The sequence below is a fragment of the Microtus ochrogaster genome, chromosome 5 (assembly GCF_000317375.1).
Source record: "Microtus ochrogaster isolate Prairie Vole_2 chromosome 5, MicOch1.0, whole genome shotgun sequence".
NCBI lineage: Eukaryota > Metazoa > Chordata > Mammalia > Rodentia > Cricetidae > Microtus > Microtus ochrogaster.
In genome coordinates, this window is record NC_022012.1 from 86,045,166 (window position 1) to 86,068,363 (window position 23,198).

The 23,198-nt window shown below is 39.3% G+C and overlaps 1 protein-coding gene across 31 annotated transcripts in view; it reads left to right on the plus strand.

The window, feature by feature from the left end:
• The window catches only part of Clasp2 (cytoplasmic linker associated protein 2), a 189,055-nt gene that overhangs the window by 69,209 nt on the left and 96,648 nt on the right, over positions 1 to 23,198 (plus strand). For all 31 annotated transcript variants that reach the window (XM_026779561.1, XM_026779564.1, XM_026779560.1 and 28 more), the window contains one exon: positions 18,867 to 18,946. In XM_026779561.1, the coding sequence (XP_026635362.1) occupies positions 18,867 to 18,946 (80 nt within the window). The remainder of the gene's footprint in view (positions 1 to 18,866; positions 18,947 to 23,198) is intronic.

Genomic DNA, 23,198 nt, shown 5'->3' on the forward strand with positions numbered 1-23,198 from the left:
CAGGCGATCTTGTCTGTTTTCCCTTTCCAAGTGGATCTCTATATATATTTTTCTTAGGGTTCACCTTGTTACTCAGCTTCTCTCGGATCATGAACTGTGTAGGCTCAATATCCTTTGCTTTACAGGTAGTATCCACTTACGAGTGAGTATATACCATGTTCATCTTTCTGGGTCTGGGTTACGTCACTCAAGATGGTTTTTTTAGTTCCATCCAATTGCATGCAAATTTCAAGATGTCATTTTTTTTTACCTCTAATGTGTAAATGCGCCACATTTTCTATTTCCATTCTTCGGTTGAGGAGCATCAGCGATACAAAGAACATATCTAAACATAATGAAAGCAATATATAACAAGCTAACAGCCAACATCAAATTAAATGAAGAGAAATTCAAAGCGATCCCACTAAAATCAGAAACAAGACAAGGCTGTCCAGTCTCTCCATATCTATTCAATAGAGTTCTTGAGGTTCTAGTTAGAGCACAAGACAACAAAAGGAGATCAAGGGGAATTCAGATTGAAAAGGAAGAAGTCAAACTTTTGTTATTTGCAGATGATATGATAGTATATATGAGACCCCAAAAACTCTATTAGGGAACTTCTATAGCTGATAAATACCTTTGTATTGTGGCAGAATACAAGAGCAACTCAAAAAAAAAAAATCAATAGCCCTCCTTTATACAAATGACAGAAGCTGAGAAGAAATCAGAGAAATATCATCCTTCACAATAGCCACAAATAACATAAAATATCTTGGGGTAACACTAATCAAAGAAGTGAAAGGCCTGATTGACGAAAACTTTTAAGTCTTTGAAGAAACAAATTGAAGAAGATACCAGAAAATGTAAAGATTTCCCATGCTCTTAGATAGGTAGGATCAATATAATAAATCTATAGATTCAATACAATTCACTGCAATTGTAATGCAATTCAGTGAATCTATAGATTCAAAATCCCAACACAATTCTTCACAGACCTTGAAAGAACAATCCTCAATTTCATATGGAAAAATAAAAAACCCAGGATAGCCAAAACAATCCTGTACAATAAAGGAACCCCCAGAGGCATTACCATCCCTGACATCAAGCTCTATTATAGAGCTACAGTAATGAAAACAGCTTGATTTTGGCATAAAAACAGAGGTTGGCCAATGGAATCGAATCGAATTAATCCACATACCTATGAGCACCTGATTTTTGACAAAGACCCATGTCTTTAGCCCCAGTTGTTTTTTCTAGTGGCCTGGTAATGCCATGCAGGTACCTTATTACTGAGGCACCTCCATCATGCATTTAGTTTTTGAGGGCAGTAGAACTAAGTGACTTGTCGCAAACCAAAGAAATAATGAATGAATGTAATTATTAACAGTCTTTATGTACCTCATGCTTCTGCAGGTTAGCCTCAAGCCCATTCTGTAGCCCACGCTGACTGGCCTTGCACTTTGTATCCTCCTGCTTCAGTGTCCTGAACGCTAGGATTATAGGTGGGTGCCACTTGTTTGACTCAATGGAATGAGATTCTGAAGCTCAATGGAATGAAAAGGGAATATTAAGGGTTCTTAAATTTGGCCGTGCTCTCCAAAAGGATCACAAGTCTAGTTCTGGAAACAGTAGTTCTTGAAGAACGCATATGTTCTTGCTTTCTTCATCTCCTTCTTTTCTCGCCCCTCCTACACCTCTTCTGAAATATTGTTTTTATTCATTTCACTGGGGAGCTTAGGCGCTTTATTTTCTTAGTTTTACTGATGAGCAGATTCTAGTTTGGAGAAGTTAGGTAACTTTCCTAGGGTAGAGTATTTATTAAGGAACAAAGTATAAAATCCACCTTGTTGTTGCTGCTGCATGCTCATCTGTGTTGATAAATTGGGTTTGCTGGTATTGTGCTCCGAAGCCCTGTGTCAAATTAGAACTTAGCCAGTGGGACTCCAGCAGATAGTACGCAAACCTGTGACTTTTACAATATAAATGCCAAGACTTTTACTTATTTTCTTGTTGAAATTTGGCCTTTGTTATATTTTAGTTTGAAGTTGTTTCTTTTTAATGGTTGCCTGGAGCCTGGGCTAGCCACCAACTTGCTACTGTAGTCAACACTGACCTTGAAAGCTTGGTCTTCCTGCAGGCACTACCATGCTTGGCTTGAGACTGCCGTCAGAGTTTGTTTTCTGAGTTACGGTAGCTCTATTCCTGTGCCAGTTGTTTTCATTAGTATCTGTTTTTTGAAATAAGAGAAAAATTGGGTGATTGTATAATTTCATTTTTGCTTGTTTTGTTTTGTTTCGAAACAGGGTTTCTCTGTGTGGTCCTGGCTGTCCTGAAACTCCTTCTGTAGACCATGCTGGCCTTGAACTCACAGAGATTCCCCCTGCCTCTGCCTCCCGAGTGCTGGAATTAAAGGTATGTGCCGCCACTGCCCGGCCATATTGTAATTTCATTGTTTATAATTAGTAATAGATTTTGAGGTTAGTAACTTGTCACATCCATACACCACTGAACAAATCCCGTTTCCAAAAGTTCTTAGTCTTTTCTTTCTTGGTCACTCATTTATATGAACCAAATGTTTTCTTTCTATTTTTTTTTTCTTTAATATTAGTGACTACTTTGAAATTGCTTTAGCCAGACAACCGCAGCACTTTCCCGGTAGAAGTTCACCCTCAGCAACACAGCAGGTCAAGGCCAGCCTGGAGCTGCTTCAGTAAATAAATAATAGCGTTAGTGATAGTTGTTAGTAAATACCAGCATCTCACAGTTAGTGGGCCTTCTCAGTCCTCAGTTTTCTTTATTTATATCTGGCCTGAGTTAATTTTAGTAACTTCTAAACGCCTACTTTCTACAGGTGATGTTAATCATTTCCATTCCCCAACATAGAAGAAAGAGTTGCTTTCTCACTTAAATAGATAAGCATGAGAGGAATCACACATATTTAATCTTGAAGTATTTGTTGTTGACTGTGATGCAGAATTCTATTGGATATCCATTTCCTTGTGATGTAGCTCAGTTGTGCATGGACATGATATAAACTTCATGAGCTCTGTCCTCCTGTAACTCTGGCACTCAGGAAGTTCAAGCTGCATAGCAAGTTTCAAGCCAGACTGGGGACTGAGAAAGAATCACAAACAGAAAACCCAAATAACATTTCTTTATGTATGCTTTGGTTTTATTTTCCTTCTCTGTTCCTCCCTTGATAATGGGAAACAATCGTTGACTCAGAAGATTTTATCACTAAGGATGTCCAAAGAATGTTCTGGCCTTAAGTTCATAGACAGAACCTCAGAGTTGAATGTTTTCACCATGATAGGTCCTTGTTATCAGGGATGAGGTGAGACCTATGATGTGCCCACGTTCAGAGACTTCCTCCTGTACCATTTCCTGGGCATTTCCTAAACAAGTGTCCATATGTATGCTTCTTATTTGTGTCCCAAATAGAAGTCTTTTACTAAATTTGGACCTTAGAGATCAGCCAGTCACCATTTGGACTTAAATCTGTTTGAACTTCTGACCTTTGACTGTACATAATGCAGTGCCCTGCTACCGTGAGTCTTAACTTTGGTTTTAAGGTAAAAATAATTTGAGAAAATAGTGTTCTTGGAAGTAGCCAGTTGCACATTTCCTCACTGAATGTGTGGGCTTCACTACAGTTGCTTTCTTTGACATTAGCAGTTTTTTCTCCCATGTAAAACATAAACTGTCAAAGACATTTCTTTGTGCAAGTCTTATTTTTTGAGGCATTCAGAATATTTAGGAAAAGTGAAGAAAACAATTTGCTTGAAATTTGAATATGATTTGAAGACCTATACTCAAGACCCAAGTTACTGTTTTCATCTGCAGTTTGATGTGGAAGTTATTTTGGGTTTAACTTCGTGGTGTATACTGAAAGGACTGTAAAGAGAGATTCAATTCAAGGTCTTAATTCTGAGACAGGGTCTGTATCTCTAGTCTGTCCTTGAACTGGTTTTATACACACGAGGATGACCTTGAAATTCTGATCCTTTTGTCTCTTAATGCTGAATGCTAGGATTACAGGTATATGCCAGTGCATGCAGTTTCTTCTCTGCTGGGGCAGATAGAAACTAGGGTTCTGTGCATGCAAGGCAATCAATCACTCCCCCAACAGAACTGTTATCTCCAGCCCTCAATTTCAGGTTTTTAGTCTTACAAAGATACCCGCATTGCCTGCTCATGTTACTGGTAGTTACTGGTAGCATTTGAGTCTTCCCATGCAGAATTTACCTGTTCTTTTTGGATGGGAAAAGAGGTCTTAGAATATTATAAAACCTCATAGACACAAATCTGTTCCAGTTTTGCTTTAGAAAGGATGGCCTGTCATTAAGAAAGATTGCCTGTGTGAGAAAATTTTAACTTCACTGTAATTGATTCATGTAAAGTTGAAGTTTACAATGATGTCTACAATCCCAGGCTTATATTTATATTTGTGTACATTCTGATGCAGTTGAATCATGGAATGTTATTTCTCTAATGGGCATAATGTGAATTAAATCTTTTTCCTTGTTAACCTGTCATTTGTCTTTTTAAGAAATGTTCTTGTATATTGCTTACCAATGAAAAAAATTGGGAGACATTTTGTTTTAAATATAAAAGTCATGCTAGTTACTAAAATATACAATATAACTAGAAAACATTTTAGGAGCTAGAGAGATGATTGGGCAGTTGTTTGGTTCCCCCCATTCACACCTGTCACTTCACAGCCCATGCAAGTCCAGCTCTGGGGGCATTGAGTAACTCCAGCCTCTGAGGGCACCTGCACTCATCTGCACACATTCATACAAAACATATGTATATATAATTTTAAATAATCTTTCAAAAACTTGAGTAGTGTCTTGCCTCAGTAATGTCATCAACCTGAGATAGCCAGTGTGTGATTTCTTTCCTCCTACAATAGCATCATTCCCTTTTTATTTATGTATTAGATTATCTCCTCCTAGGGAAGAATATATTCTTCAGTGTCAAGAATGTACCTCCATTGGAACATCTTTATAGTGGTCTTAGTCTGTTTTCTGTTATTGTCACAGTATGCCTCGATAATTTATAGAGAAGATAGATTTATTTTCTCTAATAAAAAAATGCTGGACTGTGTAATATCTTGGTAGTGGCACATACTGAAGGTCCTCCTGCTCAAACACCATATGACAGCAGTGTCCTGCTCCATTTTCCTCTCATAAAGCTGCTCGTCTCATCCCAGAAACCCCACCTCCATCGTCTCCTCGAGTTACCTTCAAACACTATCAGTCTGAATTTGGGGAACATGTTAGGCATCTGACACAGGAGTTGTGGGGAACAGTTTTAGGTGGTGGTTTCCCTTTTCATGTCATTTAGTTTCTTTGTAGTGTGATGCCATTAGAAAGAACACAAATCTCATAATATGACTTTTTATGTCTCTATTTTGTAGAAAATTCCACTAAAAGAGATTACTTAATCTAAAGCTGTATCATCAAATAATATTGTTTTACCTTCTTCGCCTTTCTGTATATTTCGCCTTGTGAAATTTTGCCATTTTGGTGTGGGAAAATGACTTCTTTTAGTTTGCACTTTCTGTCTGCTTTTATTTCTGAACAGCAGCTAGCAAATATTTGCTAAAGGCTTCTAAAGCCTTTTCACATTTATTTATTTATCTATTTTGTGTTCATACACATGGGGGGGTGGGATTTATGGGAGTTTGTTCTCTCCATCCACAGTATGAGTAATTGAGGATAAATTCAGGCTTGCAACAAGATCTTGTATATGACATTAAACCATCTCAATAGTCCCCAAGGACTTTTAGAGTGCTTTGTAATCCTGAGACACACCAGTATTCAGACAACACTAGCCTCACACTCTAGGAGTTTATCTTCTATGAGGTTCACAAATGCTGTTTTGTCTTAGGAATTTATTAAAATTTTTTAAAAATTGTCTTTCTTTCGTCTCTTTATGGCATTTTTGCAACAGGCTTCAACTCATGTTTTTGTCGTGATGTTGGAAACATCTTTCCTTTTCCCTTGGGCTCTAACTTTGCTTTCTTTGATAAAGACTTAAGTAAGGACAGTACGATTATTAAAATAGTCTTAGTTTCCTATAATAGCAGGGTTTTTTTTTTACCATGACCTTAATGTACTTGGAATTTATTTTGTATAAAGTGACAGTGTAGCCCTCTTAACTCTCTCCTTCCATTTCATTTACACATGGCCAGATAAGTCAGTAAGTTAAATAAAACCTACTTTACTCCATTGACACGCCACCTTTATGTTTGAAGCTGTTTCTGTACTTTCATTGTTTTGAATTAATTCTCTTATAATGAGTGTCCCCCCTACCCCCTTTGTTAAGACATGGTTTCTCTACATAGTCTCGACTGTCCTGATACTTGCTTTGTAGACCAGACTGGCCTTGTTCTCTGCCTGGCCCAGTTTTCCATACTTCTGTTAGAAAGACTGTTTTTCTGTTCAGCTCAGTGCCCCAGGTAAGTACTGGAAAATATGCCCATCTCAATTCAAGGCCAGCAAGAACTCTGAACTACTCTGCCCTCTCTCCAGCTCTGTGTTGATTATTTATGACCAACCTTTATATTTGTAGTGTTTTCATCTGTCCATTTGTAACTGCTTTATATATTAAGTTCCTTTCTACAAAATGTTATTGGTATTTCTGTTTAAGTTGGGGTACTTCAGATGTCTGGATGATGAATAAAGAACTGGAGTAAAAACAAAATTCTTTGTAGAAACTTCAATAAAAGTCTTTCAGTTCTTTCTATCCACCCCCCCCAAGACTGTTTTTGTGCAGCACAGTTGGTAAATAATAGACAGTCATCATCTACACATAAACCGGCAGTTCCCCCACACTGTACAAATTCTTTGTCTTCAGATACATTTCCATACCTTGTAGAACTCTGAAGCCATTTCTGACAACTCTGAGGCCTCTCAGCAGTAATGCTCCACTCCCAACTCCCCTAGGAACCAAGGATCTAACAATTGCCCACACTGAAATGTTGGGAACTTTCCATCATCTTCCTGAGTTCTTGTGAATGTTCTCCAAATAGAACTCAGTTATTGAATAGGGGCAAGATAACCCTTAGGTGTTGACTCAGTTACTAATATTTTGACTTAGGCCCTGGGAAAGAGGCAAAGTGACCCTCAGATGTTTTCCCTTACCTCATCTGATCTGACAACTGTTCTCCAGTCATTTATTTGTAATAGCCCTTTTGAATAAGCCAATCGTAATAGTTAAAGAACAACCCCAGGCACCCCCTTCCTTTTGTGGCTTTTTTCCTTTTAAAGTAGCCTACACCAACTATTCAGGGTCTTTTTGCCTTTTTTTTTGGTTTTTTTTTTGGTTTTTCGAGACAGGGTTTCTCTGTGGTTTTGGAGCCTGTCCTGGAACTAGCTCTTTAGACCAGGCTGGCCTCGAACTCACAGAGATCCGCCTGCCTCTGCCTCCCGAGTGCTGGGATTAAAGGCGTGCGCCACCACTGCCCGGCTCTTTCTGCCTTTTTGAATGCTGAAAGACCCTGTCATGACAGAATTAATAAAATCCTCATGCTTTTACATCAGCTGTGGTGTGAGAGATGGTCTCTTGGGGCTACTCCTCCATGGTGTTTGGACTCTAGGGTCCAACAACCTAAGCTTTTGAGTATAAAAATCATTAGAATGTAAATGTAAGACATGACATTTCACCCCTAATTATTAGTGTGCACTTCTTAAGAACCAGAAGGGATGTTCACTTGTGACCACAATACAATTGTTGTATACATGAAGCTTCTATGCACTGTCTCTAGAATAGTCCCTTCCCTAGTTTTATCTCCATGACTTTGATTTTTTTATTTTATTTTTGTTTTGTTTTTTTTGTTTGGTTTTTCTAGTCAGGGTTTCTCTGTAGGTTTAGACCTGTCCTGGAACTAACTCTAGCCTGAACTCACAGAGATCCACTAGCCTCCTAAGTGCTTGACCTTGATATTTTAAAGAGTCTAAACTAGTTGTTGTTTTAGATTGTCTTATTGTTCTGTTTGTCTAATTTCTTTGTGATGTTATTTTTCTTGTTCCTATAGCCCTTTTATTTTATACAAATTTTTGTCTAACATATATGTCTACCTCTCTTCAAACATGTCGTTTCCATATTAAAATTTCTTCAAGTGAGTGGAGCGGTGGTGGCGCACGCCTTTAATCCCAGCACTTGGGAGGCAGAGGCAGGCAGATCTCTGTTAGTTTGTGGCCAGCCTAGTCTACAAGAGTTAGTTCCAGGTCAGGCTTCAAAACTACAGAGAAACCTTATCTCTAAAAACTTAAAAAAAAAAATTAAACTCGAAAAACCAAAAAAAAAAAAAATTTTTTTTTTCTTCTTCAAGTGTCCTAAGAAAATTTTAAAGTAACTTTTGCATCCAAAGGAAGGATGTATTTCTTCTGTCTTGTATAGCTGGTGACTTAATTCTCGGGCGGTGGTGTCCTTTTCTTTAAAAACTTCTTGTCTGACTTTAGTTAGCTACTTTTAAAAACCTTGTGTGTGTGTTCTGAGTTTGTCCACACTGTCTTGTCAGTCTTTCATGCCTGCAATGGCTGCTTATTTTGTTGAATTTCTGCTGCTGCTTAGGGTGCTTAATAGTTAGGCCTAGTCTTTTAAGAAGTTCCTGTTAGCATCAGAAAAGCTCTATTCTGGGGTGTTGAACAGATGGCTCAGCAGTTAAGAGCACTGACTTCTCTTCCAGAGGTCCCAGGTTCAATTTTCCACACCCACATGGCAGCTCACAACCGTCTGTAACTCCAGTTCAAGGGGATCTGACTTTTTTTTTTTTTTGGTTTTTTTTTTTTTTTCGAGACAGGGTTTCTCTGTGGCTTTGGTGCCCTGTCCTGGAACTAGCTCTGTAGACCAGGCTGGTCTTGAACTCACAGAGATCTGCCTGTCTCTGCCTCCCGAGTGCTGGGATTAAAGGCATGCGCCACCACCGCCCGGCTGGATCTGACAACTTTACTCCATGCACATGAATTAAATAAGTTAAATAATTTTTTTTTTAAAAAGTAAAGCTTCGTTCTTACTCTATTTTCTTTCCAGTCTATGTCGACATCATGTTAGATGTTCCTGTATGTTCTGGATCTGGAATAAGTATGCTCAGATCTTTGTTTAAAATCACCCTCTTCTCTTGCTCTGTGAAAATGCAGCTACATTCTGTGTCGAGTTTCTATTGAATATGGGATTATTTTGTTTCTCTGGAGACTTTGTGTCTTCTTTTCCTTTGCCCTCCAGTATTTGAAGAGTTATTTTCACCTTTTAAGTGCCCCTTACTTAGCTCTGGTTCTGGAGGAATACCTTCTCTGTACAGAAGACTGCAGTTGTCTCTAGTGGGCTTAGTCATTTCTGTCTCCTTCTTACTTGAGAATTACAATCTGAAAGGGTATTCATCTTTATTTTTTGCTAGCATGATCTTTAGTTTTGCTTACTCTGTTTTGATTTCCATGGATTTAGATAGAACATTTCTTTGAATGTTTTCTTTGACAAGATGTCTGTGTTTAAACAAAGTCAGTATCTATTGTAATTTTTTCGTTGTTGTTGTTGTTTTGCCTTTTGGTTTTGGGGGACGAGGCCTTATTCCGTATTCTTGGCTGGCCTGGGGCTTGCTGTATAGATAGACCACCATTGCCTCAAGCTCAGAGAGCTTCACCTGCCTCAGTACTAGCATTAAAGGCGTGGCTCGCTAGTATAATTTTTACTACTTGATAAAGATGTTTTTGATTTTTTTTTTTTTTTTGAGACAGGGTTTCTATATGTAGCCCTGGCTGTGCTGGAATTCTTTTTGTGGACTAGACTGACCTCGAACTCAAAGGATTTTTCTACCTCTGCCTCCTGAGTGCTAGTGCTAAAGATGTGAGCTACCATCTTCCTGTAAGTTTTTTTTTTTAGATGGATGATCTTTTAGTATTTTGTTACGTTTTGAGACATTAGTTAAAGTGATCTATTTCTCCCCCTTTTTACTTTTTGTTATTTGTTTACTTATTTATTGGAAACACTATAATCTAGCCTGTTCTGGAACTGAATATATAGACCAGGCTGGTCTTGAACTTGTGATCTTCTAGGTTCTGCCTCCCAAGTTTTGGAAGTATAGGAATTGTGCCACTATGCCTAGATTGAATTTAGGGTTTCTTTACTATGGATTGAGTATGTCTGCCAGGAGTCCATGTGGTGAAGACTTGCTCCTAAGAGTGGCCTTATGGAGAAATGGTATGTAGCCTTGAAGAATAGGTCCCAGTGTAAGATGTTTAAGTCATTGATGGTGCTCCTCTTATAAGAGATTAAGTAATTTTTATATCCATGGTTAAAGAGTAAGCTTGGTTCCCCAGTCTGTCTGGATTCATATATTGCCACACTGATCTCTCCTCCATGCATTACTATTATAGCATTTGTTAGGAGGCTTTCGAGGCGTTTAGATTTCCAAACTGTGTCCCATATTGTTTTCTTTTTCCAGGGTTCCCAGTCTCAGGCATGTTGTCATAGTAACAGAAAATAGATTGGTACATTTGTGATATTTAAATGTTTCATAACTATATAGGTCTATTGTTTTGTGATGTTTTACTCTTTTGGCTTTTTTGAGGGGCCCACCACCCAACTCCCAAATAAATCACACACAGAGGATTAGTCTTAGGTATGAATGCCCAGCGTTATCTTGACTTGTTTCTTGCCAGTTTTTCTTAAATTATCCCAACTACCTTTTGCCTCTGGGCTTTTTTGTATATGTTTCTTTACTTCTTTCTCCATGACTTGCTGTATAGCTGGGTGAATGGCTACACTCTCTGCATGCTAGTCCTGCCTATCCTTGCTCGTACCTTGCTATCAGCCGTTCAGTTCTTTTTTTCTTTCTTTGTTTTGTTTTTCGAGACAAGGTTTCTCTGTGTAACAGTCCTGCTGTCCTGGAACTAGCTCTTGTAGACCATGCTGGGCTTGAACTCACAGCGAATCGCCTGTCTCTGCTTCTGCCTACCAAGTGCTGAGATTAAAGGTGTGCGCCCACACCACATGGCTTCCTGTTCAGCTCTTTATTTGACCATCAAGTGTTTTAGACAGGCAAAAAATCACAACTTTACAGTTAAACAAAAGCAGCACACCTTAAAGCCCACTATTCTTATCTATGCTAGCCATGTGGCTTGGTACCTTATTTGGCAATGCAGTCACATCTTGCTTCTTCTGTGGCTGGGTCAGGAGTGCAGGCTAGGACTTCCTTCTTCCCAGAATTCTCCTGTTTTCATTGATCCGCCTATACTTCCTGTTTGGTTGTCCCGCCTATACTTCCTGCATGGCTGCTGGCCAGTCAGCATTTATTTAAAATATAATTGACAGAATACAGACCATTGTCCCACACCAACTTATGACTGAGTATATATTATATGTGAATTTCTGGGTCTGGGTTACCTCACTCAGTATTTTTTTTTCCAGATCTGTCCATTTGCCTACAAATTCCAAGATGTCATTTTTTTTTTTTACCTCTGAGTCGTTCTCCATTGTGTAAATGTATTGCATTTTCTTTATCCATTCTTTGGTTGAGGGCTTCTAGATTTGATGTGGGATTCCACACTGTATGCTGTGAATACCATTGGTTAATAAAGAAGCTGCTTTGGGCCAGTGGCTTAACATAGCAAAGCCAGTTGGGAAATCTGAACAGAGATATAGAGAGAGAGTAGGCAGAGTCAGAGATGCCACAGGAGGAGAAAGACACATGCTGCCAGCCAGAACCTTGGCGGTAAGCCATGAGCCTTGTAGTAAAATATAAAATAATAGAAATGGGTTAAATTAAGATGTAAGAGCTAGCTAGAAATACGCTTAAGCTATTAGCCAGACAGTATTGCAATTAATATAGTTTCTGTGTGTCCTGGGTCTGGGCAGCCGGGAAACAAAACTAGCAGCTTCTGCCAACATAGATTGCTTCCAGATTCTGGCTGTTATGAATCATGCTCCTGTGAACATAGTTGAGCACATGTCCTTGTGCTATGATTGAACTTCCTTTGGGTATATATCCAAAAGTGTTCTTGTCCCGCCTTCCTTAGAAAAGGCACAAGAAACACATACAGACACTGAGACACACACATTTATACACAAGGAAAACATATAAAAACAAAATTAGAAATCATATTATACAAGCAAAAGTTCTATAAGATTCAACAATCAAAAACATAACGAAATTAAAACAAACAAAAACTCAAAGCATTGTGAGTCAAAAACACTGTTGAGTTCATTTTGTATTGATCATCTCCTGTTGGGCTTGGGGCCTGTCCTGAATTATGGTGAGTCTAGTGAGACTCCATTGCAGTAAACTAATCTTTCCCTTTGTGAGAGATTGTCAGTTGGAAATAGCTCCTGGACTAGGGATGGAGGCTCACGTTTACTTCCATGCTCAGCACTGCCACCACATCTGACTAAGACTTGTGAGGCAGGCTCTGTGCACAAGGCAGTCATAAATATGTCAGCTCTGTTGTATCTAGAAGGCCTTGTTTCTTTTGTATCTTTCATCCCCACCAGCTCTTACAAACCTTCTGCTGTCTTTTATAAATAGTTTCCTGAGCCCTAAAAGGAGGGATTTGATGGAGACATCCTGTTTAGGACTGAGTGTTCCAAGATATATCTATATCTATATCTATCTATCTATCTATCTATCTATCTATCTATCTATCTATCTATCTATCTATCTATCTATCTACACACATTGTCTAACTGTGGATCGCTGTATTTGTTCTCATATACTGTATGAGAAGACTTCTCTGATTAAGGCTTAATAAAACACTTGTCTGTGAGTACAGCAGAATGTCATTAGGAATCATTTTATTGCTATGTTCCTTTAGCAATACAGTAAACTGGGCAGTGTTGGGCTTGGGTTCCATCTCACAGAGTAGGCCGTAATTCCAATCAGGTAGTGGTTGGTTACTCCTACAACTTCTGTGCCATTATTGCACCAGTGTATATTGTAGGTAGATCACCATTGTAGATTGAAAGTTTATAGTTGTGTTGGTATTTACCTGTTGATAGCATGCAAAGTCAGTATGGGTGAAAGCTCTAATCAGTGGTTCTCAACCTACTAATGCTGTGACACTCTAATACAGTTCCACATGCTGCGGTAACCCCCAACCATGAAATTATTTCATTCCTACTTCCTAACTATAATTTTGCTATTGTTATGAATCATAATGTGAATAAAAATCATAATGCATGATATCTGATAAGTGACCCATAAAGGGCTCATGACCTCAAGGTTGAGAACCACTCTTGTAGGTAGTCACCAGTTTTTCCATGTTATGAGAACTGTGTAGATGTTGTCTTTACTAGTAGGACCTTACTATTAGTTTGTAGAGAGCAACCAACAGCCTTGGCAATAGCCTGGGTTTTTATTTATTTCTTTTATTTTTTGAGGTTTTCATGAGGCCCCTTCTGGCCAACAACTCAATTACATGTAACCTATTCTTGGCACTGGAGGATTTGGTGGTGAGATATGTCTAATTGGGGTTTTGTATCCTTCCCTCTCTTTCTTTTCCTTTCTTTCTTTCTTTCTTTCTTTCTTTCTTTCTTTCTTTCTTTCTTTCTTTCTTTCTTTCTTTCTTTCTGTGTTATGGGAGTCCCCTCTGTGTGCTGTGATTACCATTAATGAATAAAGAAACTGCTTTGGATCTATAGCAAGGCAGAACTTAGGTAGGCAGGGAAAGCTAGGCAGATTGCTAGGAGAAAGGAGGCAGAGTCAGAGAGAAGCCATGGATCCGCTGCCTGAGAGAGATGCCAGGGAGTTGCAGCTGGAGATAGGTGTGCTGAAACTTTTCTGGTAGGCCATGACCTTGTGATGTTACACAGATTAATAGAAATGGGTTAAATTAATATGTAAGAGTTAGCCATTAAGAAAGTAGAGCTAATGGGCCAAGCAGTGATTTAATTAATACCATTTCTGTGTGATTATTTTGGGTTTAATCTAGCCTGGTGGCTGGGATGAACAAGCTATTCCCTCCTACTTTGTTTGTTTGTTTGTTTTTCAAGACAGAATTTCTCTGTATAGCTTTGGAGCCTGTCTTAGAACTCACTTGATAGACCAGACTGTCCTCACACTTACTGCGATCTGCCTGTGTCTGTCTCCTAAGTGCTGGGATTAAAGGCATATACCACTATTGCCAGGCCTCACTTTTTGTTTTTAATCTTTTGATTTACTTTTATTTGCATTGGTGTTTTGCCTGCATGTATGTGTTTGGGTGTCAGAGATCTTGGAGTTATAGACAGTTGTTTGTTAGCTGCTGTGTGGGTGCTGGGAATTGAAACCAGGTTTTCTGGAAAACCAGTCAGTGCTCCTAACCACTGAGCCATTTCTCCAGCCCCATTGTATCTCTTATTATTATATCTCTTCTGATTCTAGCTTAGACTTCTTTCATATATGCATTTATTTTAAGAAGCTTCTACTGAATTAGGCTTTTATATGTGTCTTCAAATTGCCCTTTATTCATGGGATAAAACCGGATTTACATAGCGGACAATGAGGACTACTGAGAACTCAATAACAATGGCAGTGGGTTTTTGATCCTACTGCACATACTGGCTTTGGGGGAGCCTAGGCAGTTTGGATGCTCAACTTACTAAACCTGGATGGAGGTGGGCGGTCCTTGGACTTCCCACAAGTCAGGGAACCCTGATTGCTCTTCGAGCTGATGAGGGAGAGGGACTTGATCGGGGGAGGGGGAGGGAAGTGGGAGGCGGTGGCGGGGAGGAGACAGAAATCCTTAATGAATAAATAAATTTAAAAAAAAATAAATAAAAAAAAACAAATTGCCCTTTATTTTTGCTGTCCCTCCCCACAACTCCTCTTCCCATTTTCCTCCCTCCCCTTTTGAACTTCCTTGTTTCAACCTCTTCCCTCCCAATAACTAGTATGTTTTGCCTTCCTGGTGAGGCCCTTTTCTCTCTTAGTCCCTTACTATCTATCTGTCTGTCTGTCTGTCTGTCTGTCTGTCTGTCTGTCTGTCTGTCTATCTATCTATCTATCACCTCTGTGGTTATACAGATTACAGCTTGCTTTTCAAAGACTTAATCACTAACATAAGTGAATACATACTATATTTGTCCTCTGGGCATAAGTTACCTCACTCAGGATGGCTTTTTTTCTAGCTCCAACTATTTAGCTGTGAATTTCATGTTTTTTAACAGGTGAGTAATAATCATTGTGTAAATGGACCACATTTTCTTTATCCATTCATCCATTGACAAGTAAACCATTTCTACTTCCTGAATATTATAAGTAGAGCAGCAATGAACATGGTTGAACAAGTGTCTATGTAGTGCGATGTAGGGTCCTTTGAGCCTTAGTATTGTCTCTATTAGGTTATTGTTGATGTAATGAGACTCCGTGACCAATGCAACTTTTATAAAAGAAAGCATTTAATTGGGGGTTTGCTTACCCATGTTTCAGAGGTTTAGTCCATTATCATCATGGCAGGGAGTATGACAGCAGGCAGGTAGGCATAGTGCTAGAGAAGTACCTGAGAACTACATTCTGGTCCAGAAGCAGCATACCGGGGATGAGGAGGCAGTAGAGGGACAGGGAGGGAAAGACATAGCAACAGAGAGAAACAGATATACTCTGGACCTGGTGTGGGCTTTTGAAACCTCAAAGGACTCCTCTAATGACACCTCCTCCAATGAGGACACACCTACTGCAGCAAGACCATACCCCTAACCTTTCCCTGACAGCATATCAACTGGGGACTAAACATGCAAATAATTGGGGCAGTCTTATTCAATCCACCACAAGTAGCATAGCCTGAAGTAGATCTATTCCCAGCTTCCCGAGGAACCACCAAATTGTTTTCAATAGTGGCTATTCAAGTTTGCAGTCCCACAGGCAATGGATGAATGCTCCCCTTACCCTGCAGCCTTGCCAGCTGAGCTGTTACTTGTTTTGTTTTTCTTGGCCATTTTGGCTGTTGAAGCCTCAAAGTAATTTTGATTTGCATTTCCCTGAAAGACTAAGAACAATGACCATTTCTTTAAGTTTTTCTTAGCTGTTTGAGTTTCCTCTGTTGAGAAGTTTCTGTTCAGATCTGTATCCCATTTTTAAATTGGGTTATTTTCTTGATTTTGTAGCCTGCATCTTTGTCCAAATGATGGTGTCCTTTGCCATACAGAAGCTTTTCAGTTTCTTCAGGTCTCATTTAATTGTTGTTCTTATTGCCTGTGGTGTCAGTGTTTCTTTCAGAGAATCTTTTTCTTCACCAATGAGTTTAAGACTATTCCCCACACTCTCTTCTATCATATTCAGTCTATCTGGTCTTATATTAAAGTCCTTGATCTATTTGGAGTTGAGTTTTATGCAGGGTGATAAAGTGGATCTATTTGCATTTTTCTTCATGCAGCTATCCAGTTTGACTAGCAACATTTGCTGAAGATACATATTTTTTTCCAGTGCATATTTTTGGTTTTTAAAAAGTAATAAATCAGGTATTCATAGATGTGAGGACTACTTTCTGGGTCTTCAGTTTGATTCCATTGATTAGCCTGTCTGTTTTTCTGCCAATACCATGCTGTTTTTATTATTATAGCTCTGTAGTATAGCTGGGGGTTGAGGATAGTGATGCCTCTAGCAGTTCTTTTATTATTCAGTATTGTTTGGCCATCTTTATTTATTTATTTGTGTGTGTGTGTGTGTGTGTGTGTGTTTGTGTGTGTATGTGTGTTTCAATAAGAAGCTGAAAGTTGTTCTTTCAATTTCTCTGAAGAATTGTGTTAGGATTTTGATAGGGTTGCATTGAATCTGTAGATTGCCTGTGGTAGGATCTAACTCCAAACTTTAAACTATTTAATTGGAAAGGTTTTAGAGTTAGTTGTCCCTTATGATATACATTTGTGTATTTTAAGTATTGAATTCTTACACTAAACAAATAATTAAATATTTGAGCTTGATTTAGAAATCAGAACTGCCAGTATTAATCCAGGCTCTGCTAGGAGGTGGCTCACAACTTTTAATTTTTTGTTATTATTTCTCATTTTACGAGTGTGGGTGTTTTGCTTTCATGCATGTCTGTGTCCTGTTTACATGCCTGTGCCTACAAGAGGCCAAAAGAGCACGTTGGATCTTCTCAAACTGGAGTTACAGATTGTTGTGAGCTGTCATGTATATGATAGGAATTAAACCCAGATCCTCTGGAAGAGCCTAATGCTCAAGTCATGCTATTTATATAGAGCATTTAGTACAGATTAAGTCTTCTTCATCCAAAATGCTTGGAACCAGTCATGTTTTGTACTCATAAAATATTTTTATTTTAAATTTTGGAATGTCGGCATATACATAATGAGATATTTTGGGAATAGGACTAAAGTCTAAATATAAACTTCATCTGAGTATACCCACATCTAGAGAAAGTTGCATGTATCTTAAACAAGCTAGTTTCTGAAGCAGCATTGCATAGTGTGACATCACAGTACTGCTTGCATTTGTTCTGACCAAGTATCTGACAAGAAGACAACACAGTGGCGGTTTTAGAATTTGAGAGCTACATCCCATCCTTGTGGGGAAGACCTGGTTGCTGATGGTAAGACAGCTAGTTACACTGTCAGCAGTCAGGAATGAGGAGCTGAGGGTGCTAGGGCTAAGCCAGCTTCCTTTCTCCTTTTTTTCCATCTCCGACCCCAGCCCATGGAATGGTGTCATCCACATTGAAAGTTGGGTTTTAGCCGTGGGTACCAGTATGGAGGATGCAGTCAGTAGAGCTTACCTGCATCCCATGAGTAGATGGCCTCAGTTAAAGAACAGTTTCTCAGTGGTTACTGGGGACTTCAGAAACTCATAAACTGGTCAAAGTACCAAGGCTCTTGAGTGCCCAGCTACAAATAGGACAATGTGTCACTCCTTCCAATGTTCACGGAACATTGTGTAAGGGGGAAGAAAGAATGAAAGTGCTGGAGGAAACAGGAGAGGCGTAAGGACTTGAGTGTACATTCTAGGTAGCATGTGCTTGCTGTGCTCACCTTACAGCTGCTTTGATTGGGCTTCTCAACACTGTTAGAGAGGGAGGGGTTCATGATGTACCATTCCTTCTTGAGGAGTTTACACAGTTCATGGTTGTGGGAGAGAGATGTTTTCTGCAGAGGTGTAACTCGTGCTTCTGTAAACAAACTTCCACCCCCGCCCCCCAAGCACGCTTACATGCTGCTGTAAACAACCCTCCTCAAAGTTCCTACTTGCTGCAGCTCTCATTCTTCACTAGCATCACCTGTTGGCAGAGCTTAACAGAAAGAAAGCCAATGGTTGAGTGGGTGTTAGGATAGAGATGGAGCCGAATGGTAGTAGCTTGACAGTTAGCTTTTAAATAGCTGCTCCTTACCAGCTAACCATATCAATTTTCTGTGTACAATAAGCGAAGACTTGTGTAGTCAAGTTTAATGTCACAATCCTCATTTCTTTCACATGTTCCTAATTTCTGTGTCAGTTATCTGTCACCATTTATCGAAATTTAATGTTATTTAAAGTTGCCAAGCGGTGATTGGTTTAGGGGTTTTGAAACAAGTTTTTCGCTTTGTCATTCAGGCTGACTTTGGGCTTGCTTCAGTTTTCCTGCTCAGCCTTCCAAGTGCAAGGATTACAACCTTGACCATCACACCTGTCCTGCTGTTCAGTTTTTAAATGTTTAGCTTTTCCTTTGTATTTGTGTCCTTGCTAATGCATTGAATAGTTGTGGGGTTCGGAACTTCTGCTGTCATATCAGGAAATAATCAACTTCTAACATACGCCTTGACTTCTCTGAAAGTTGCCCCACTTTGAAATGTTTTTGAATACACTGGAATATCCTTCGGAATTATGTTACTGTTCATATCAAAGGGATGCTTCACACTGTCTTTATCAAGATACTTAAAAATATTCCTTAGAAAATCAGTTTCTTCTTAATCAACAGGTGCTTCTAAAGAAGGAGGAGCTGGAGCAGTTGATGAGGATGACTTTATCAAAGCTTTTACAGATGTTCCTTCTGTTCAGGTAAGGCTTTGGTGTCCCCATGAGATTTCCCTGCCTCTTTCTGTCCTGTCTTTTGTTCTTTTAAAAAATTTTATTTGGGTATACAGCTAGATGGCCCAGTGGTCAAGTGCTTTACCAATACAAACCTGAAGACCTGAGTTTGACTCTGAATCCCACATGGACGTAGAAAACCAATTCCACAGTTGTCTTCTGACTCTCCACATGCCCAAATACACACATCATACACAATAAGAAGAGGAAAGTTTAAATGCTTAAAAAAGTTTTTTTAAATGAATGTATGGATGATGTACTAGATATTATCAAGCTATTAATTTTTTTTTTCCGAGACAGGGTTTCTCTGTAGTTTTAGAGCCTGTCCTGGAACTAGCTCTTGTAGACCAGGCTGGCCTTGAACTCACAGAGATCCACCTGCCTCTGCCTCCAGAGTGCTAGGATTAAAGGCACGTACCACCACTGCCCAGCAATTATTTTCATAATTAGATTTTCAAATTTTTTTTAGTAAAGCTTAAATAAAATTAAATCCATGACTTAGTGATATTACATTGCTATGTCAGACATACAGTTTTTATTGTTGAAATAATTAGTTTTGACCCCAGAGAGTGCTGGAAGCTGACAAATAGAGATCTGAAAGTCCTTCCCCTAGGAGTCAAGAGTCAAAGTGGAATATCCACAAGTAAGGCAGTCATTTTGTATCTAATTTGCAAGTAAGCACTACAGTGTATGTAACATTCCTACATATTACATAGCCTTGTACCCTAGTATTGTTTGGTGTATTTTTTCACAACTCAGTTTGCAATTTCTGTTTCTTCAGATAGTTATTGTATGAGTAGAGTTCTTGTGTCCTTTCTGTTGATGATTTTCAGTTTGTTTTCAGTTTTTTGATGTTACTTATTTGTAAGATGTTTTTGTTTGTTTGCTTGCTTTTTAAAACAGGGTCTCATGTAGTAGTCCAGTCTGATCTTTAATTCCTAATCCTTCTGCCTCCAACTCCCAAACATACGAGGATTGCAGGTACCACCATACTCTGCTCTTGCAAGACCTTCTTTAGGGTGTGGTTTGTATGGAATTGCATAGCCACTTGTGCCAATAGATTCTGCTGTGAAGGATTATCATTCCACTTCTGTGAATCCTCCACTGTAGCAAGATGCTTCTCCTGTATAAGAAAACGTTTTGTATTTTCTTCTACTGCTCTGAGGGGGGGGAGGTGAAAATGCTCATTTCTTCACATTCTGCCTGTACTTCCTGTCACGCAGAGTGCTTCTTTGAACCATGGCGGTCCATGCTGAGTGTTTTCTTAAAGGTCTGGGTGCTGTATTTGCATACTGCTTCACAAGGTCTGAGCTATTCAGCTCTCTCAGAGGAAAAGCTGTCCTTAATCCATGTAAGGTCTTAAGAAGTTATGGGAATACTTTAAAAATGTTTTTGATTTGAAAGTATTTGAAATATATTTTTATCTTAAGATTCTTACCCCCTCTGTGTATTTTGTAGGCCTTTCGTAAAAAGGAATGGTTAGGGTTCTAGGAATAGTTGTGGAACTTGGCTGGCCTTGATCATTGTTCATTGTTCAGTAAGTTCTGCCATGGGCTGCCCAACCTTAGGAAGGAGAACAGGCTTCCCGACTACCCATTGCATCACCATCACTGCCCCTAGAGAGTCTGTCTCTTCAATGCCCGTGCTATTATTAAAGTAGAATTTTCCTTTCGTTAAAGTCCTCACATAATTGGTGGTGTTTGCTGTCGTCGTCCTCCTGCACTTCTATGAGGTCCCTGCTACTGGCCAAATCCTTACTCTGGTCATGTCTGGACAGCAGTACACTATTACCTAGGATCAACTGCACTGGCTGTGTGATCATTTTAAATTAAGAATTGCTAGTGTGTAATCAGAGATTAAATATGGCAGTGCTAGCAAGTGAACGGTAAACACATGCTAGCTATTATACCACCCTAAATGATATTACATTCCTTCCTTCCTTCCTTCCTTCCTTCCTTCCTTCCTTCCTTCCTTCCTTCCTATTTAATATATTTTTAATTAAAATATAATAGATTTCTCCCCTTGGCTTTCTTCCCTCTAACCCCTTCCATACTCTACCTCTACATCTCCCTCTCAAATTAATGGCCTCTTTTTGATTATTATTGCTACATATATAGAGATGTACAAATATATAAATACAAACTACTGAGTCTGGTTTTTGTTGATTATGTGTATATGAATTTGGGCTGACCATTTTGTGTCGGGTACCTAGTTTGGGGGCTCTCTTCTGGGAGAGACTAATTCTCCCTCAGCAGTCATTGGTTGCTTGTAGTTCCTTGTCTAGGAGTGAGATTTTCCTCCTGCATTAGCATGTCTGATGGTTCTGTCATTGTTTGAGCAGCAGTTTTCACAACAGACTTTGTGGTCTCTGGCTCTTACAATCTTTCTACCCTTCTTCTGAAATGTTCCCGAGCCTTAGGTACATGAGTTGTCCTGAAGATGCATACCTGGTGCCTGCAGAGGTCAGAAGAGGTCATGGATCCTCTGGGATTAGAGTCGCAGATGGTTTTGTGCCACCACGTGGCCCTCTGCAAGAACAGCAAGTGCTCTTAACTAATGAACCAACTCTACAGCCCCAGTTGTGTTTTTTGTAATAGTCTCTGTTTGCTCTAAGGAGAAGCTTCTTTGATGCCGAGTGAGCTATGCCTATCTGGATACTAAGGATAAGTTTCAGAGTGTAGTTAGAAATTGTGCAGTAACAGGTCAGTAGTAGGTTCTCCTCCAAGCCCCATGACCTCCATTTGGGTGAAGCATCAGTTTTTGACCACCTCTCCACCTTCATTCACGAGTTATCCACCTCACACACTGATCAAATGGCTTTCTTCCAGTCATTGACTAAAATGCCTCCTATTGCACAGGACTCTGCTGCTCCATGATGCAGAGATCCTCAGCACTTGTCTTCTCCACAGACTCCAAGTAGCTTCTCTACTTGTGTTTTTGCTTCTCACCCAGGCTTTCACACTGAAGGTTCTTGCAGTAATATTGTTCATAATGCATTAAACTCTTCTGTTTCTAATTCTTAAATACCCATTTTGCAAAAGCACAACTACGGGTATTTCTAAATATAACAGTTTTTCTCTACTCTCCTAGCCAAGAAAGAACTGCCGAAAGTCAAAGGAAATCTCAGAGCACACAGCTCTTAGTACATAGCACAAGTGCTTAGCAGTCTGACATCCATGCTCTTCAGTTATGTCTGTGCTTTTTCAGAAGTACTTGTTTTCTGTAGCATCAGAAGGCTGTCCTGTTGTTTCAGGACCATGGTTCTCCCTCACCCGGGACCAGTACCTACAGTGCTCTACAGCCTGTGGTTCTGTACTTTCTTAACGCACTTGCAGAGATCATTGACCTTATGTGAGTTCAAGCTCTTGCTTTTTAGAACCTTGCTGCTTAGTAAACATTTCTGGGTTTTACTACTTAAAAAGAAGTGGGCTAGTAAGATGGTTTAGTAGATAAACGTGTTTCCCACCAAGGCTGCCAACCTGAAGTTGGTCCCTGGAACCCACATGGTGAAAGGAGAGAACCATTTGCACAAAAGAGAAACTGAGTGAAAGGTCTAGTTTAGTGGCAGGATATTCATGTAGCATTCATGAGGTTCTGATTTGATCCCCAGCAATAGGGAAGAAATAATGGACTGCATGTCCTCCACTGCTCCTTCTTATCTTCTCCTCCTTTCCAGGTAGCTGTATGCACCTGATATTTCTTTTACTTCTAAAAAAAAATGTTATTTAAAATCTTTTTTTATCCAGTGTATTTTGGTCATATGCTTTTCTTCCCCAATACCACCTAACTTCCTGTTCTTTTTCTCTCATTAAAAAACAAACAACAACAAATAAGAAAAGAAAAAAGCCAAAGTACACACAAAAGGCATGGAGCACAAGTGCTACCCTAGAATGAGATGATGATTTGGTGGCTGGAGAGAAGGCTCGACAGTAAAGAGCATGCACTTCTCATGCAGAAGACCCGGTTTGGAGTCTCAGCATCTACGTGACAACTCACGACCATCCTTAACTCCAATTTCAGGGCATTCAAAACTTCTGATCTTCACAGGCACCAGACACACATGCAGAACATGTACATATATGCAGACAAAGCATTCATACATATAAGATAAAAGCTAAAAAAAATTTTAAAGTATACGTGTGTGTGTGTGTGTGTGTGTGTGTGTGTGTGTGTGTGTGTGTGTGTGTGTGTGTGTGTGAAGAAAAGTCTTTTGATGTATTTT